The 16,305-nt window shown below is 37.1% G+C and overlaps 1 protein-coding gene across 1 annotated transcript; it reads right to left on the minus strand.

Annotated features, from left to right (window-relative positions):
- Window positions 1-2,794: 2,794 nt before the first annotated feature.
- CASP1 (caspase 1) lies at window positions 2,795-14,190 on the minus strand. The gene is made up of 9 exons (XM_060157931.1): window positions 13,956-14,190; window positions 11,751-11,813; window positions 8,651-8,766; window positions 7,836-8,009; window positions 7,138-7,372; window positions 6,526-6,669; window positions 3,827-3,936; window positions 3,281-3,383; window positions 2,795-2,874 (listed from the first exon to the last, which is right to left on the minus strand). The coding sequence occupies exons 1-8, from the start codon at window positions 14,173-14,175 to the stop codon at window positions 3,285-3,287; spliced, it is 1,161 nt and encodes a 386-aa protein (XP_060013914.1). The 5' UTR covers window positions 14,176-14,190; the 3' UTR covers window positions 2,795-2,874; window positions 3,281-3,284.
- Window positions 14,191-16,305: the final 2,115 nt, after the last annotated feature.

Genomic DNA, 16,305 nt, shown 5'->3' on the forward strand with positions numbered 1-16,305 from the left:
TCCATTCTTTTTTTTCTTTATTCTGTGCCTTGGCAGTTATTTCCATTGTATGTTCCAGCTCACTTATTCATTCTTCTGTCTCAAATCAATCAATGTGATACACCATATTGACAAATTAAAGAAGAAAAATCATACAATCATCTTAATAGATGCAGAAAAAGCTTTTGACAGAATTCAAAACCCATAATAAAAACTCTCCAGAAAGTGGGCATAGAGGGAACCTACCTTAACATAATAAAGGCCGTATACAACAAACCCATAGCAAACATCATTCTCAATGGTGATACACTGGAAGCATTTCCTCTAAGATCAGGAAAAAGACAAGGATGTCCTCTCTCACCACTCTTATTCAAGATAATTTTGGAAGTCCTAGCCATGGCAATCACAGAAGAAAAAGAAATAAAAGGAATCCAAATTGGAAAAGAAGAAGTAAAACTGTCACTGTTTGCAGATGACATGACATTATTCATAGAAAATCCTAAAGATGCCACCAGAAAACTACTAGAGCTAATGAATGAATTTTGAAAAGTTTCAGGATACAAAATTAATGCACAAAAATATCTTGCATTCCTATACACTAACAATGAAAAATCAGAAAGAGAAGTTAAGGGAAAAAATCTCATGTACCATTGCAACAAAAACAATAAAATACCCAGGAATAAAACTGACTAAGGAAGTAAAAGACCAGTATGCAAAAAACTATAAGACATTGATGAAAGAAATCAAAGATGACACAAACAGATGGAGAGATATGCCATGTTCTTGGATTGGAAGAATCAATACTGTGAGAATGACTATACTACCCCAAACAACCTACAGATTCAATGCAATCCCTATCAAACCACCAATGACATTTTTCACAGAACTAGAATAAAAAAATTCACAATTTGTATGGAATCACAAAGACCCTGAATAGCCAAAGCAATGTTGAGAAAGAAAAAGAGAGCTGGAGGAATGAGGTTCCCTGTCTTCAAACTGTACTACAAAGCTACAGTAAAAGCAAAGCTACAGCACTGGCAGAGAAACAAATACAGATCAGAGTAACAGGATAGAAAGCCCAGAGACAAACACACACACATATGACCACCTAATCCACAACAAAGTAGGCAAGAATATATAATAGAGAAAAGACTGTCTCTTCAATAAGTGGTGTCTGGAAAACTGGAGAGCTACATGTAAAAGAATGAACTTACAACACTCCCTAACACCATACACAAAAATAAACTTAAAATGGATTAAAGACCTAAATGTAAGATGGGAAACTATAAAACTCTTAGAGGAAAACATAGGAAGAACACTCTTTGACATAAATCACAGCAAGATCATTTTTGACTCACCTCCTAGAGTAATGAAAATAAAAACACACAAAAAAACCCAACAAATGGGACCTAATAAAACTTAAAGCTTTTGCACAGCAAAGAAAACCATAAATGAGACAAAAAAGACAGCCCTCAGAATAGGAGAAAATATTTGTAAACAAAGCAACTGACAAGGGATTAATTTTCAAAATATACAAACAGCTCATGCAGCTCAATATCAAAAAAAGCACATGAAAAGATGCTTAACATCACTAATTATTAGAGAAATGCAGATCAAAACTACAATGAGATCTCACCTCACACTGGTCAGAATGGCCATCATCAAAAAATCTACAAACAATAAATGATGCAGAAGGTGTGGAAAAAAGGGAACCCTCTTATACTGTTGATGGGAATGTAAATTGATGCAGCTGCTTTGGAGAATAGTATGGAGGTTCCTTAAAAAACCAAAAAATATAACTACCATATGACCCAATAGTCCCACTACTGAGCATATACCATGAGAAATCCATAATTTAAAAAGACACCTGCACCCCAATGTTCATTGAAGCACTATTTACAATAGCCAGGACATGGAAGCAACCTAAATGTCCATCGGCAGATGAATGGATAAAGACGATGTGGTACATATACACAATGGCATATCACTCAGTCGTAAAAAGGAACAGAATTGGGTCATTTTTAGAGATGTGGATGTACCTAGAGACTGTCATACAGAGTGAAGTAAGTCAGAAAGAGAAAAACAAATATACATTAACGCATATATGTGGAATCTAGAAAAGTGGTACAGATGAACGTATTTGCAGGTCAGGAATAAGGATGCAGACGTAGAGAACGGACATGTGGACACTGTGAGGGGAGGGGGCATGAGATGAATTTGGAGATTGGTATTGATGTACGTGCACTGCCCCGTGCAAAACAGATAGCTAGTGGAAACCTGTTGTACAGTGCAGGGAGCTTCTGCACTGCAGTGACGTAGATGGGTGGGAAGCGGGGAGGTGGGAGGGAGATCCAAGAGGGAGAGAATATATGTATACTATAGCTGATTCACTTCTTTGTACAGCAGAATCTAACACAACATTGTAAACCGACTATACCCAAATTAGAAAAAGAAAAAACTTACTTTGTATTCCTGAAATTCATTAAGGAAGGGTTAGAATTACATTAAGTGTAGTCATGACTTTTTCATCCTAATTCTGGGATTTTGGATAAGTTACTTATCACATTACCTTCTCTGAATCTCTTGTTGAGCTCTAAATTCTTTGAATTCAGGTACCTACTGTAATTTTTTCTGTATTCCTAAAGCAGAAAGTCTAGCAAATGGTTTCTAGAAGGAAAGAATGGTGTTAGCCAGTTCAGGTCTTATGAAGTCTAAAGACTCCAAATCCATTACTTGCTCCAAATTCCATCCTCTGCCTTCTAAGAGTGGTGGAAAAAAAAAAAAAAAAGACAGCCTTTCATTTTTATTTCAGATTTATTGGAATGTTTAAAGAAATGTCTCTTTTCTGCTGACAGGATCCCAAAACATGTATACAGTGGCAGAACTACTGGCTTCCTAAAGAAAAGGAAGAGGAAATAAAAGAAAAAAATGAATTCTACTAACAGAAATTCAAGTTATAAAATCACTCCACCAAGTGGTCACACAGACTCATAAGAGGGAAGAGCCCATGTTATGTCTAAATATTGCCCTGCTGAGGTAAAGGGGAGGAACATCTAAAACTGAGCTTTCATCATCTCTGGCCACCTCTCAATCTATATCAGCTAACCTTGAGAAAGGGCCATCTATCTCTGAAGAACTTTGAGAGGAGTGCAGTGTGCTCTGCACTAAACAACAGAAAGGCATCCTTTCATTATCCACTGTTTATTATATTAGACCTTGAGATCTTGACCAGGATGTAGTTCAGCACTCTTCCCCCAACCTCGCCCCATACTACACACACACATCTGTCCCTACAACTTACTTTTTTAATATCCTGGAAAGAGGTAGAAACATCTTGTCAAAGTCACTCTTTCAGCAGTGGGCATCTGTGCCCTACCATCTGGCAGCTCAAATGAAAATCGAACCTAAAAGTAAAAGAAGGTCTGTAGATTTTTTTTTTTCCTGAGTAAAAGAATTTTCACTCATGCTGGAAAAATTGCAAAAAGTATAGCAAAATAAGTGATAAAAACAAAAAGTTTGTGCCTCTGTACATATCAGCAATACACATCTAAGATGGAATGACCATGCTTTTAAAAGCTACTGAATCTAATAGATATGAATACAAGCAAATTAAAGTCCACTCATTTGTCTATTCAGAAAAGAGAGGAGTTCAAATAATTGATTGTCTTCTAGGGGGTTTCTAGGTCACAAAACTTGGAACTGGCTTCCAGGTTGGCTGACTCACCAAAGACCCTCAAAACTCATTTGAAATGGAGAGCAGTTTTTAGTAGAAAAACATGTCCAGAACTGCTCCGTAGAGAGTTAGAACAAACAGGTAAGTAGAGTGTAAGAAGTATCTAGCACCTACCTTTCGGAAAATTTCTTCCAGGTCACAAAACCAGGCATATTCTTGCAAATGTTCAATGAGTTTAATAATAAAAAGAGAACCCAATACAGGATGTCGCCAAGAAACATTATCTGTGAAGAAAGCACATTCCAAATTTCATGCAAAGTCTTGCCTGACCACAAAAATGGAGTCCTAGGATTTCTATTCCAGTTGAGGCAGGATGTTGAGTTTATGTTGTTTCCTACAGACTGTATGCCATTTTAAACTGAATATATTCATCATTTAGTGTGTATATTTTCACTGATACTTGACAATAGTTAAAGTCATGTGAAGTATGCTATATAAGGTATAGATGTTAGGACAGCACAGTCTCTGAGTTCAAGGAAACACAAGTCTAGTAGACAAGGAGAGAAAGGCAGAATGGGGTGGAAGGGAGTGACTGGGCTTTGAGAAAGAAATACCTGAGTGTGGATCCCAGGAGTACTACTTAGTGACTTGATAGTTAATTATATGTTCTGAAATGCAATGGCTTTGACTGCAATGGGTAGGGTAATAACTTCTGCCACAAAGATATATTTTCATATTAGATGTAATGTATCACAAGGATCTGGGGGAATATAGGATATATAATACCCAGTCTATACAAGGTAATCATATTAATAATATTTCAGTTTATCTACTTTATAATTTAATTAAAATCAAATAATACTGACCATCAGGTATTTAGACAAAGAAAATATTAACTAAATATGAAAATGGTACCAACAGCAAAGAAATACATACCTAGAAAAAATTTCAGAGGGAAAGATCATATTCTATTGGAGGACAAAACAGTCTTATGGAAAAGACATTGAAAAAGAATAATTATACAAAATAGTAGGGACATAGAAGTTATAAGCCATTTTAAAGTTATGCAAAGGAATATATAACAAAAGTATCAATAGCTGTGCATTTAACATGGTTACATGCTTTAAAAACCTTTTTGCCAATAAACATGGTAATAAAAGGTAAAATAGTAATGGATTAATATCCTATTTAAAACTACAACTGTCTTATGAAGCTGGTTCCAGTTAAAGGAAGTAGGTGGGAGAGAGTTGCAGGCTGGTATCTCTGTAAGTTCTTTGTGAAATTAGGTAGGGGAAGGTCACTTTTCTTCAGAAGAGCACTACATACAATGTAATTGGGATTAATACCAGAGAATGTGAAACTAGGTTTACTTTTGGAAACTGAAGACAACTGAACTGGAGTTTCTATGAATCATCTGGAAATGAGGGTAAGGAAAGTGAATGAAAAGGAGACAGAAATCACCAAGATGGATGACAAGAAGACAGGGGGCTACAAAGTCTATAATTGCCAGAGGTAAATCTCTTGTGGAAGGCTGGGATCAAAGGATTAAAAAAAAATAGTTATGTCTAATATTAAGTCTGCTAAATATACACAAACTGTAAATGTGTGGAGGTTTTGCTTAGTGTCATTGTTTTCAATTGTTGAAAAAAATTGATTTCTACATCAAGATATAGTCAACACACGAAGTGAGAGAGTGTCATGGACATATATACACTGCCAAATGTAGAATAGATAGCTAGTGGGAAGCAGCCACATGGTACAGGGAGATAAGCTCGGTGCTTTGTGTCCACCTAGAGGTGTGAGATAGGGAAGGTGGGAGGGAGACGCAAGAGGGAGGAGATATGGGGATATATGTACATGTACAGCTGATTCACTTTGCTATAAAGCAGAAACTAACACACCATTGTAAAGCAATTATACTCCAATAAAGATTTTAAAAAAAAGATTATGATCAACAGAATGCAAAAAGCAGGCTATCTCCGGAGAGATGGCACCTTATTATAGAAAATAATCTGGAAATGAAACTATTTGATCAGAGGCAAGTCTTTAAGGTTGGAAGTAATCAAGAGAATGTCAATGTCCAAGAAATTCCAAAGCATAGTGTATGACTTTTATTTAAACCTTTATATGGAAAGTAACTCAAGGTAAAACCTTGAATTAAGTTACAACATAGAAACATCTTTAATAGTTGCCATCATTTAATGTGCACTTTACTCTGTCATGCTCAATATTTCATATTTATTATCTCGTTTAATCCTTACAACAATGATATTTGTATTCACATATATTAGTGAGGAATTCAAACAAAGCCCAGAGAAGCTACATACAGAGTACTAAATGACAGAGTCAAAATATAATTGGCAGTACTCTTAATCTAAAACCTAGACTTAGAATCATTCAGGTTGTTTCTGTTTCATAAACTCCATATTTCTGTTTGAAACAACTTTAACTTAGGGACCCAATATGCTTTGTCTGCTTTTCTCCTTCTCCCTACCCCTTTTATAAATACCACAGTTTTATAATACTTGTCTAGGCAAATTGAACTGTTGAGTGATCCCAAAATGTAGACCTTTTGGTATGTGGAGTCAGATTCTAATTTACTTCAGTGTGGATATGTTTCTATTTATTTCTCACAGTCCAGGAAAATATTTTGCACCATGGGAGTTTACTAGTTACTAATTTAGTAAAAATATATGTATATTTATTTGGTCTCCATGGATAAGGGGAATTGAAGGTGTAACTGAGAGGAAGGCTTGAGTTAGTCTTCAAGAGTCTCACGAAAAGTTCAACACAGATATCCACACTCTAATGGATGGTTGTAAGTTTCTGCATTGGTAATGCCCACAAACGTGTCTTACACAGATACCCGTTACCTGGTGTTGAAGAGCAGAAAGCAATAAAATCCTTCTCTACGTGGGCTTTCTTAATGGCATCATCCTCAAAATCTTCTGGAGCCAATAAGGAACAGTTTCCAGAAGCTTCTACTGAATCTTTTAGCCATACCACTCCTTGATTCTCTGGAAAGACAAGATTCGGTCCCTTGTTCTATCAGTAGTCAAGAGAACTTCCTCCCCTAAACATCTGTTCAACCATATTTACTAATTTATTTGTCATTAGCTTTAATTCACATGCAGATACACACATAACTTTCAAAAACTATCTTTTCAACAACGCTTATCTTAAGAGGCTCATCTTATCTCTCCTAACCCTCAAATGAATATATCCCATCCAAGTATCCCAACCAAGTATCAAAGTCTTAAGATTAAAAGTGGTATCTCAGCTGAAAATGGAACAAATATCTTCCAACCAGTCATACAATTCATAGAAGCTACAATCTTGTTTGTAATGTCAAAGAACATCTACTGTCACCAAAAAAGATTGTAACCTTTTTTGAGTAGACTCAAAGGAATTGAAAAATACTGGATACATACAGAGGATGAGATCAAAACTTCAGCGTCTGTGTTCTAACAGACATCAGCACTCACCACCACGGCAGGCCTGGATAATGATCACCTTGGGTTTGTCTTTCAAACTTGGACAATTCCACGTGTTCAAAATTTGAAAGATGGTGTTGACTTTTAATACATCTTGGACTTCTTCAGAGTATTTCTTCCCACAAACGCCAGTCCGGATTCCATGAGACATGAGCACCAGAAAAGTACTATCAGAGGTCTGGTGCTCTGGGCGAGCAGCAAATGCCTTCAGCTCTATAGTCATATCCTGAAAGAGACATACCACTGATTTTGAACTATGTGATTGTTTATCATGGCACCTTGGAATCCAATAAAGAGACATTAAGGAATTGCTGAATAATATGAAAATCAATGAAATACAAAAGGAAAATTTAAGTTTCAATTCACGGAAAGGTGAAGAAAGTGTTATGGGATGGCATTCAGGGATTTCTGGTAGAATGTAAGGGACTATTTATTTATTTATTTAGCTGTGGACATTATTGAATTAATAGAACACTTCCCAGTTAAAAGTTTTACCAGACCCTTGCTAAAAGACTCTATGTTAAAAAAAAAAAAAAGACTCTAGGTTAGAAGCATGAAGTACCCTACAAGAACAAATTTAGATTTTAGACTGTCAAGAGATTAAGTTTCTGGTTCTACAACCAATCTTTCTAACATATTTAGGAATATAAAGGGCATGACCATTGTCTCTACATTATGACAGACATTACCGAAGCGGTGAGATTTTCTTTCACATCCACACTGTACCCCAGACCTTCTAGTAGCATCTTCATGTTTCTGATATCAACATCAGCTCCATCTCTCCTGGGAAGATTTTCAAACTCTGTGTTGCAGATAATGAGGGCAATACGTGTGCGGATTGACCTTTCCATTATTGGGTAAATCTGTAAGAAATGCAGGTTGGATGCACAGTCTCGTTCTCTCTAATTAAATATTCATCTTGTAGGTATAAGACAGCTTATCCTCCCTTAGTCCTACATAGAAACCTAATCTCTTGTAAATGGATAAAAGCAGGGAGGGAGAATGAGTCCTACCATAGGAGTGGAATGAAATTTGCAAATGCCCAGATGGCAGCTGAGCACTTGATTTAATTACTTTTGAGAGGTAGGGCTGTGTGAGATGAACTGGCTTGGAGTCATAATGACTCAATTTTAAAATGTATTCCTTGACTTACTGGTTTAGCCAAAATAGTTAACAATCCATGTCTCAGTTTCCTGATATCTAAAATGGGTTATTTTGAGGGTTCAAGGTGTTATTAATAGCAACTTCCTTAGAACAGTGTCTGATTCATATTAAGCATTAAATAGATACTATTGTTGTTATCATTATAATTATTCACTCAGGGGATTGGACCAAACTTGGAAATCTTTACATAAACCTGGGAAATAGGAATCCTTTATGTAAGGGAAGAGCAGGATGGTTTTCCAGAACCTCTCAAGGAAATTAGCTCTAAGGCAGAACACTGCAGTTTTGAATGGTCTCCAGTGTATATTTCACCCGGATCCTTATGTTCTGAGCACAGCACCTCTGCTGACTTTTCTTTCCATATCCTTTGGGCTGTTTCTAGGGGGCAAAGCTTGAGGTTCCCTCCTGGCCCTGAAGATGCAAGCTTAACTGGGTTGTCCTGCATTGCCTGAGGAGCTGCAAGAGACAAGAAACATTATGAATAATGGCATTCCTGAGTGTCCCATTTGGTGCTCCTCCTAGAATCATCTGTGTGTGAAGCCACAGAGGAGGAAATTAATCTTTAGGAAGACAATCCTGGGCTAGTCCTTAGCATCATTAAATGCATCTCTGCTAAAGGAATATATTCCAAGCCAGAGATTTCCAGTGGTGTGATACAGTTATCACAACGCTTCATCTCTTGGAATCAGCATTTCACAAATCTTTTTCATTAAAATAATCGAAAGGGAGTTTTTTAAGGCCATGCATGATAAAATTCTCAGAAAACAATATGTTAGATAAAATAGTTAAGATATAAACGTATTTCAAATAATTGAAAGTTAGGATAATGGAGGTAGACCTTAATGAATCTATTTCAATGATTTTTTTAAAAAATATGTTTATGTATCTATTTAGTTATTTATTTGCTTAACAGGCATGATAGGCATTAGAGATGTGAAGGAAAGAAAGAAAGAGAGAAAAAAAGTAAGAAAGAAAGAAAGTGAGCCTTTGTCCTAACCTTTAAGATCTCTCTACTGTGTGTACATATAATGAGAAGGAGAAGATATTGAATACATGAACTAGAATTAATATGAAATAGAATGATAAATACGAAAACCAAGGTGTACTCTTAGAGAGATGTAAAGCACTAAGCATTGATTGCACAAATATATGAGGAAGAGTTTCCACAGCAGTTCATGTGAAAAAAGCCTTGGGGGTTTCTTTGATCACAAGTTCAACACCATCCAATAATGTGATGTATTTTCTAAAGAAATTAACGTAATCTTTGTTTCCAAATAGAAATAAGTTTTCTTGATATTTGGAAGATCCTTTAGAAACTAAACTATTCAAGCAAGAAACATATTCAATTTTGAAGGGGAATTTGAAGAAAATGATGTATAGTCAGGTAAACCAAGGTAGCATGAAGTGTGTTGACTGTGGAGAAAGTAAGAGATAATTAGAATGGATATATCTGAGAAAACTATAGAAATCAGTATTATGTGGAAGAAATGTATTCCTTCATAAAGGAGTCTGGAGAACAATAGAAAACATTAAAGATAAATATTTGGATTTTATTAGAACTAATTTTTCTTATGGCATTTGGTTTTATAGTGAGTGTCCCATCCCATGAAATAGCTAAGAAAATATGCACCCTTAATTGATTCACTAGAGTAATTTCTAAACTTGGTGAAATATTTGCTTCTGTGGCCTCTAAATTTCTTCCAAATTAAGGGTATTTTTATTTTAAGAGAAAAGGGTCACTTTGTGATGAAATCTATCCACAACTGTGGATGAAATACTGTTCCAGGACAAGTAAAGCACTGATTATTTGATAAGCAAGAGGCTAGATTCAGACAAATATAAAGTTTGCTAATAAGAAATCTAATGCATATTGACCTTGATTCAATAAAGCTGAGACCACCATTTTCAGGGTAGAGAATGAAATATTTTTAAGAACTTCTTTGTGATTTGGGACCTAGGTATTTCTTGTGCTACCTTCGATATTGTGTAGAATTAAAAGTTTTTCATTTAAGTTTTGTGGCAGAGACTGGCTAGCTGTTCAACAAGACACTTTATTCTTTTTTTCCTGGACACATAGCTGATCTATATTGCCAACAAATCCAGTGACTTGGTGTGACCATATAACTAAGTTCTAGACAATGGGATGCAAGCTGAAATACTGTGTGATTCATCCAGGTCAAGCCTAGCAAAATCTATCACAAATGATCCCACATACTCTTTCCAATGTCATTAACTTGACTGCTATTACCACAGTTATTCTGACATCATATGTTGCAGATATCAGATGATGGAAGAGGCCTAGGTATCTGAATTAGCACTTGGAGGAAAGCTGCCTTCTGATGAAAAATGCCCATTTTAGAATTTTTGTGATTTGGGAAAAGCTTTTCTATCATATCTGAGCCATTATAAATATGTCTGTGTTATAACGTTCCATATCATCTTAACTGATACAGATATGTGTAGTGTCATTTCCATCCCTAAATTTACGGTTGGCTTTAATTTGATGGTGGAGCTTCTTAAATGCCTATTCATTCACTACTCATATATTCATGTAAGTTCAATAAAAGCAAGACCCTTTCTTGTTTCATTCATTACTCTCTAAATAGTTTATAGAATAGGGTCTGTAACACAGTTGGCATGTGCTAAATATTTTCTAATGGCATAGCAAATAGTAGTGACTCTGGCCACATTATTCAGTGAAATAGTCTTAACAAATATATATTCATACACATTACAGGTCAACTTCTATTAGATGTTATCTATAAATAAATCAGATATGTTCAATTTCCTCATTAAGCTTAAAGTTCTGTGAGGGAAAAGGATGTATTTACTAAAAAAATTACAAGAAAAATATATTGAGAGTTATGACTGGAGAATTATGGAACACTGTAGCAATGGGGGCTCTGAAATCTAATTGTAGAAGTAGAACTGCAGAGACAGATCTGAATTTGAGAGAGAAATCAATAAAATCTGGCTGCTGCTTGAATGTTGGAAGTGAGGAAGAAGAAAGAGTCTACGGTAATTTCAGGTTTCTGGTTTGAATAACTGGGTGATGGTGGCACCATTAATCAAGATAGAGGAAAGTGGAAGGGAAGCAAGGTGGGGGAAGGATGGAAAGCTATCTCTGGGCTCATGTAGAGTAAAAGTGTCTGCAGGAGATATGAGTGTACACGTTCAGTAGACACTTAGTGAAGTGTGGCACTCAAGTGGTTAGTCAGGATTTGAGATACAGATTCAGAATTTGTTGGTATAAACATGATAGTGAAGCTGTAGAAACAGCTCCTGCTAAAGCAGAATAGAGTAAGAAGAGAAAACGGTATAGAATAAATCTGTGGGAATTACTCATAGCACCCCTTACCCTGGATTCATCCCATTAATCTGTAGTTAATGTCAGGGAAGGTGGGGTTCAAAGAATGACATTGCTTTGAAAATACCATTACCTGGGAAAGGAGGAACCACCACTTGGGATTCTTGTGTATTAAGATAATTTCCAGATTGTGAACCTGAGGAAAGATGAAGGACATTAAAATAGTCACAGTCTCTGAAGATTCTTACCCCAATGTGTTAGACACACAGCCTCTGTAATCTGCATTTGCCTTACTCACTCAAATCTATTAATATCTTCTCTGGGGTCACTATGCATTGTGATTGTCAATTTCAAGGACAAGGATTGAGATTTAATTTATTTAAGGTTTTATAAGGATCTCACTGTAGCAACACCCACCTGAGAAACTTATTCCAGAAACTTAAGAATTGACATGAGCCAACAAATTAAAAATACTCCAAGTTTTTCTCTCATAGTACCTATTGAAGACAAGATTTCTATAGGCAAAATATGGTTCATGTCTCTGTTGTGAATGGAGGAGAGCCATAGGACATCCCACAAAACTTCAAGTCCAAGGAAGCAGGCTGCAGTTTGTCCCATCTTTCCCATGTAGACTGCTGGACTAAATTAACCATCAATAAATTCAAGAACATTTTCTGGAGGAGGCCTTGCTATTGTAGTATTGTGTCTGCTAAGAAGTTATTTTATATCTCTGTCTTTACAGTACATTTAAATATTACATCCAATTATCATATACTAGCACCCTGAAACAACTGGCAAATAGACGAGGAGGAAACAAGTCATGACAACCCTGACAGAGGAGGCATCATCTGACAACTAGGGAGGCAGACTCCAGGAATTAGAATTATCACGAGTTGTATAAGTGCCTCTACAGTTCAAGGACTGAGTTGAGAAATATGACAAGGAAGAAGACACTTTGGTTATTATACAAATATTCTAGAACCTTACTGTTATTGATTGATTGTCTTTAATTCTTGAGGCAGGGGTTAAAGTAAAATATGTATCAAAAAAAAAAAACAAGGGAGGGTGGGAGGGAGGGAGATGCAAGACGGAAGACATATGGGAACATATGTTTATGTATGACTGATTCACTTTGTTATAAAGCAGAAACTAACACACCACTGTAAAGCAATTATACCCCAATAAAGATGTTAAAAAAAAAAAAACACACACAAAGAAATTCGACACAGAAAACATTTGCTGTGTCACTCAGAGGGACACAGGCTTCTCTCAATCCTTAGGAAAAAAATGGCTTCTTGCTTTCAAATAACATCTTCTTCCCCTGAATGACTTCCAGAAGCACAAAAGAAACCCGTAACTGTAAGTCCATCAGAGCTCCTGTTTTTTTTTTTGTTTTTTGTTTTTTTTTTATGGAGGAACTAGGGAACTACAGAAGTGGCAGCTCAGATGGCTGAACCTGTACTGGGCCCTCAGGAGACTAGAGTAGGGGAGCTGAGCCTCCCAGAATGGTCCCCACCAGAGTACCATGCTAGTGCACAATCTTATTCAAAAGAAAATGCAAGGGGGCAACTAAAAGAGTCTGCTTAAAATCCTTACTTTTCTGTAAAAGTTGAATTTATTCTCTGAGAGTTCCACTATCCCTGAAATATATTTTATTCCACCTGGAGAGCAAAATTTTGGAGAGAAGTTGGACAAAGTATTTGATTACAGACCTTAAACCTTTGTGTCTGATGACTACATAAGTTCCTAGGGACCTCTAGGCTTTAACTAACTATTTTAACTAACTAACTAGATGAATCAATAGTGCCTTGCTAGGAGGACTAGAGGATATAGCATGAAGCTTTTCAAGACTGTTCTCATGACCTTCAACAAATGAGCTACGACATTCTCAGGATAGGAAATAAGCTTTAATCAAAATAAGGCCACTAAGGGCTTCCCTGGTGGCGCAGTGGTTGAGAGTCTGCCTGCCAATGCAGGGGACACGGGTTCGTGCCCTGGTCTGGGAAGATCCCACATGCCACGGAGCAGCTAGGCCCGTAAGCCATGGCCGCTGAGCCTGCGCGTCCGGAGCCTGTGCTCACAATGGGAGAGGCCACAACAGTGAGAGGCCTGTGTACCACAAAAAAAAAAAAAAGAGAAGGCCTGTAACACCAAAAGAACAGGAACAAAGAAGAAAAGAGACAGAGGGGATGCAGAATGACCATTGATATAGAAATGGGGCCCTGAAGCCAGAGGTAGGGAAGTTGTTTGCAAACTAACATGACCAATGAAGAAATCAGATGTTAGGCATAAAGAAACATGGCCTACATGAACTTCAGTCTGAGTCATTGACCCTTACCTGAGGAAAGCCCCAGTGTTCCTGCAAGGAGGGAGTCATCTTCACGAATATGACTGATGCAAATTTGGCATGCCTGGGGCCCTTTCCGAATAACAGAGTCTATTAAAGCTCGGGCCTTATCCATAACTGTAGCATTTTCATCTCTTACTTTCTCCATCTCCTGCTGGTTCAGCACTCTTTTCTCTAATAGCTCATCCAGCAAGCCATTTATTGTACCCATGCCCACTGAGTGGACAAACAGCTTTCTCTTCTCCTTCAGGACCTTGTCTGTTGGAAACACAAGGATGCCTCAAGTCACAGAAACAGCCTCATTTTCCTTTCATCTCAGCAACGGATTATAGAATCCTTTAGCTTTAATCAATAAAATGTCCCTCCCCACACAGTGTGGTAATCCTGAGGACACCCACATCTCTTATTCTTCCCTCAGTATTACCCATATGCTCACTGTGTGGCCTGAAGACTCAGATTTACTACCTCCAACTTAGTACCTGAAAACCAGGGGTCATCATAACGTACCTCATGTTTATTCAATTGTGCATAATAAAATAATGAAATAGTGATTGCCCATTTCCTTTGGGGACAACAACTGCCGGTACCATTCTATGCCAATTCTGCATCGTCTGTCAGACTATGACATTTAAGAATTCAGTTAAGATTGCAAAATGACAGCAGGATACCAGCCAGTAAAGCCCGGTTCCTTTCTGGACCTTGTCTTCCCTTTTTAAAGACTGTGGGGCTTCTGGGCCCCTTCTCTCCTTCCCTTTGCCCCCACCCCTCCCTCTCTTTGCACTCCCTCTGTTCTGCTCACCTAAACATTCACAGAACTTAATTATGGTTTCTGCAAAAACCAGCCCCTTCCAAAACTATTCTTTAAAGAAAGAAACTCACCGGCCATAGCTTTTCTCTCTTAGCCTTGGTGTGTTGTATGAAACTGAAAGCATGTTCCACCTTCCTTTTCAGCAGGGCGTGTACACATTGCAAAATACCCATGACACATGCATATATATGCATTTTTTGTTGTTGTTCCAAAGAAATTATCAGATTACTGAAACTTAGGCCACATCAGGGAGTGTATCCTTCACGAGAACTTGACTCACGTCAGGGTAGGAAGGGAAAGGGGCTTACAGAATAATAAAAGAGTGAGAAAGTATATATACAATTAAACTCACATAATAATGAAGTGTGATCTGCAAAAGCAACTCATTCTTTGGTATCTTCATTCATTCAGGCTGCTCTAACAAAATACCACAGACTGTATGACTTATAAACAAGAGAAATGTATTCCTCACAGTTCCAGAGGCTCAGAGTCTAAGATCAGGGTGCCAGCATTGTTGAGTTGTGGTGAAGTTCCTTTTATGAGTTGCAGACTGCCAATATCTCACCACTGTCCTCACATGGCAGAAAGAACAAGGTATCTCTCTGGGAATCTCTGTTATAAGGGTTCTGCCCTCATGATCAATTCAACACCCAAAGGTCCCACCTCCTAATACCATCACCTTGGGCATTAGGTTTTGAACATGTGAATTTGGCACAGACATTCAACCTACAGTACTGGGAGAAGATGAACCACTGTGATCCATGGTCCCACCTCATGACTCTGGGCTGTGTCCTAGGAGCTGTTTGTCTCTGTGAAGCTTTTAGGAAGGGAACTTCCTAAAAAGTTCTACTGAAAGAACTTCCTATATTTTCTATTTTTAGGAAAGAAACATTTCTCACCAGAATCAAATCTAACACTCTTCTTTTCAAGTGGCTCTGTTTTGAGGGGCAATGCAGAGATAAAAGCACAGGCTCCAGACTCAGAATGTTGGACTTAGCATTTTAACTATATGTTCTTGGGCAAGGTATAGAACTTTTCTATGCTTTGCTTCCTCTATCTGTAAAATGCTTTCATTAATAGTACATACATACACAGTTTTGAGCATTAAATAGGTGAAAATGTGGAAATTGCATAGAACATTTCCTGACACATGATAAACAAACAATAAGTGGTGTTATTATTTATAATATAAATATTTTACACTAGAAAAATAGCCAAGGTTAATTATCTGCAGATTTTCCTTCTATCTTTTGTGCAACACATTTATTCATTCATCTAGCAAATATATATGGATGACCTACTCCATACCAGACACTGTTATAGGTGCCAGGGTTTAGCCAAAACAAACAATGGTCCCCTACCCACCATGGCCTCACATTCAAAATGAAAAGACAAACATGAAACCGAACATGCGTAACTAGGATATTCAGAATATTAGATGTGGTAAGTGCTACGGAGGAGAAATTAATTAGGGAAGCAGGTTATGAATGTTGGAAGACTCATTAATACTAAAAATAAAGGAGTCCGGAAAGG

Source organism: Lagenorhynchus albirostris, chromosome 9 (assembly GCF_949774975.1).
Source record: "Lagenorhynchus albirostris chromosome 9, mLagAlb1.1, whole genome shotgun sequence".
Classification (NCBI taxonomy): Eukaryota; Metazoa; Chordata; class Mammalia; order Artiodactyla; family Delphinidae; genus Lagenorhynchus; species Lagenorhynchus albirostris.

What these genes read in the sequence shown, in the direction of transcription:
- CASP1 (XM_060157931.1), bottom strand. Translation starts at nt 14,175, where the DNA reads ATGGGTACAATAAATGGCTTGCTGGATGAGCTATTAGAGAAAAGAGTG. An exon ending in GGTGGTTCCTCCTTTCCCAG is followed by an intron (nt 8,767 to 11,750) that starts GTAATGGTATTT and finishes TGTCTCTTGCAG; the next exon opens with CTCCTCAGGCAATGCAGGAC. An exon ending in AAGAAAATCTCACCGCTTCG is followed by an intron (nt 7,373 to 7,835) that starts GTAATGTCTGTC and finishes TGTCTCTTTCAG; the next exon opens with GATATGACTATAGAGCTGAA.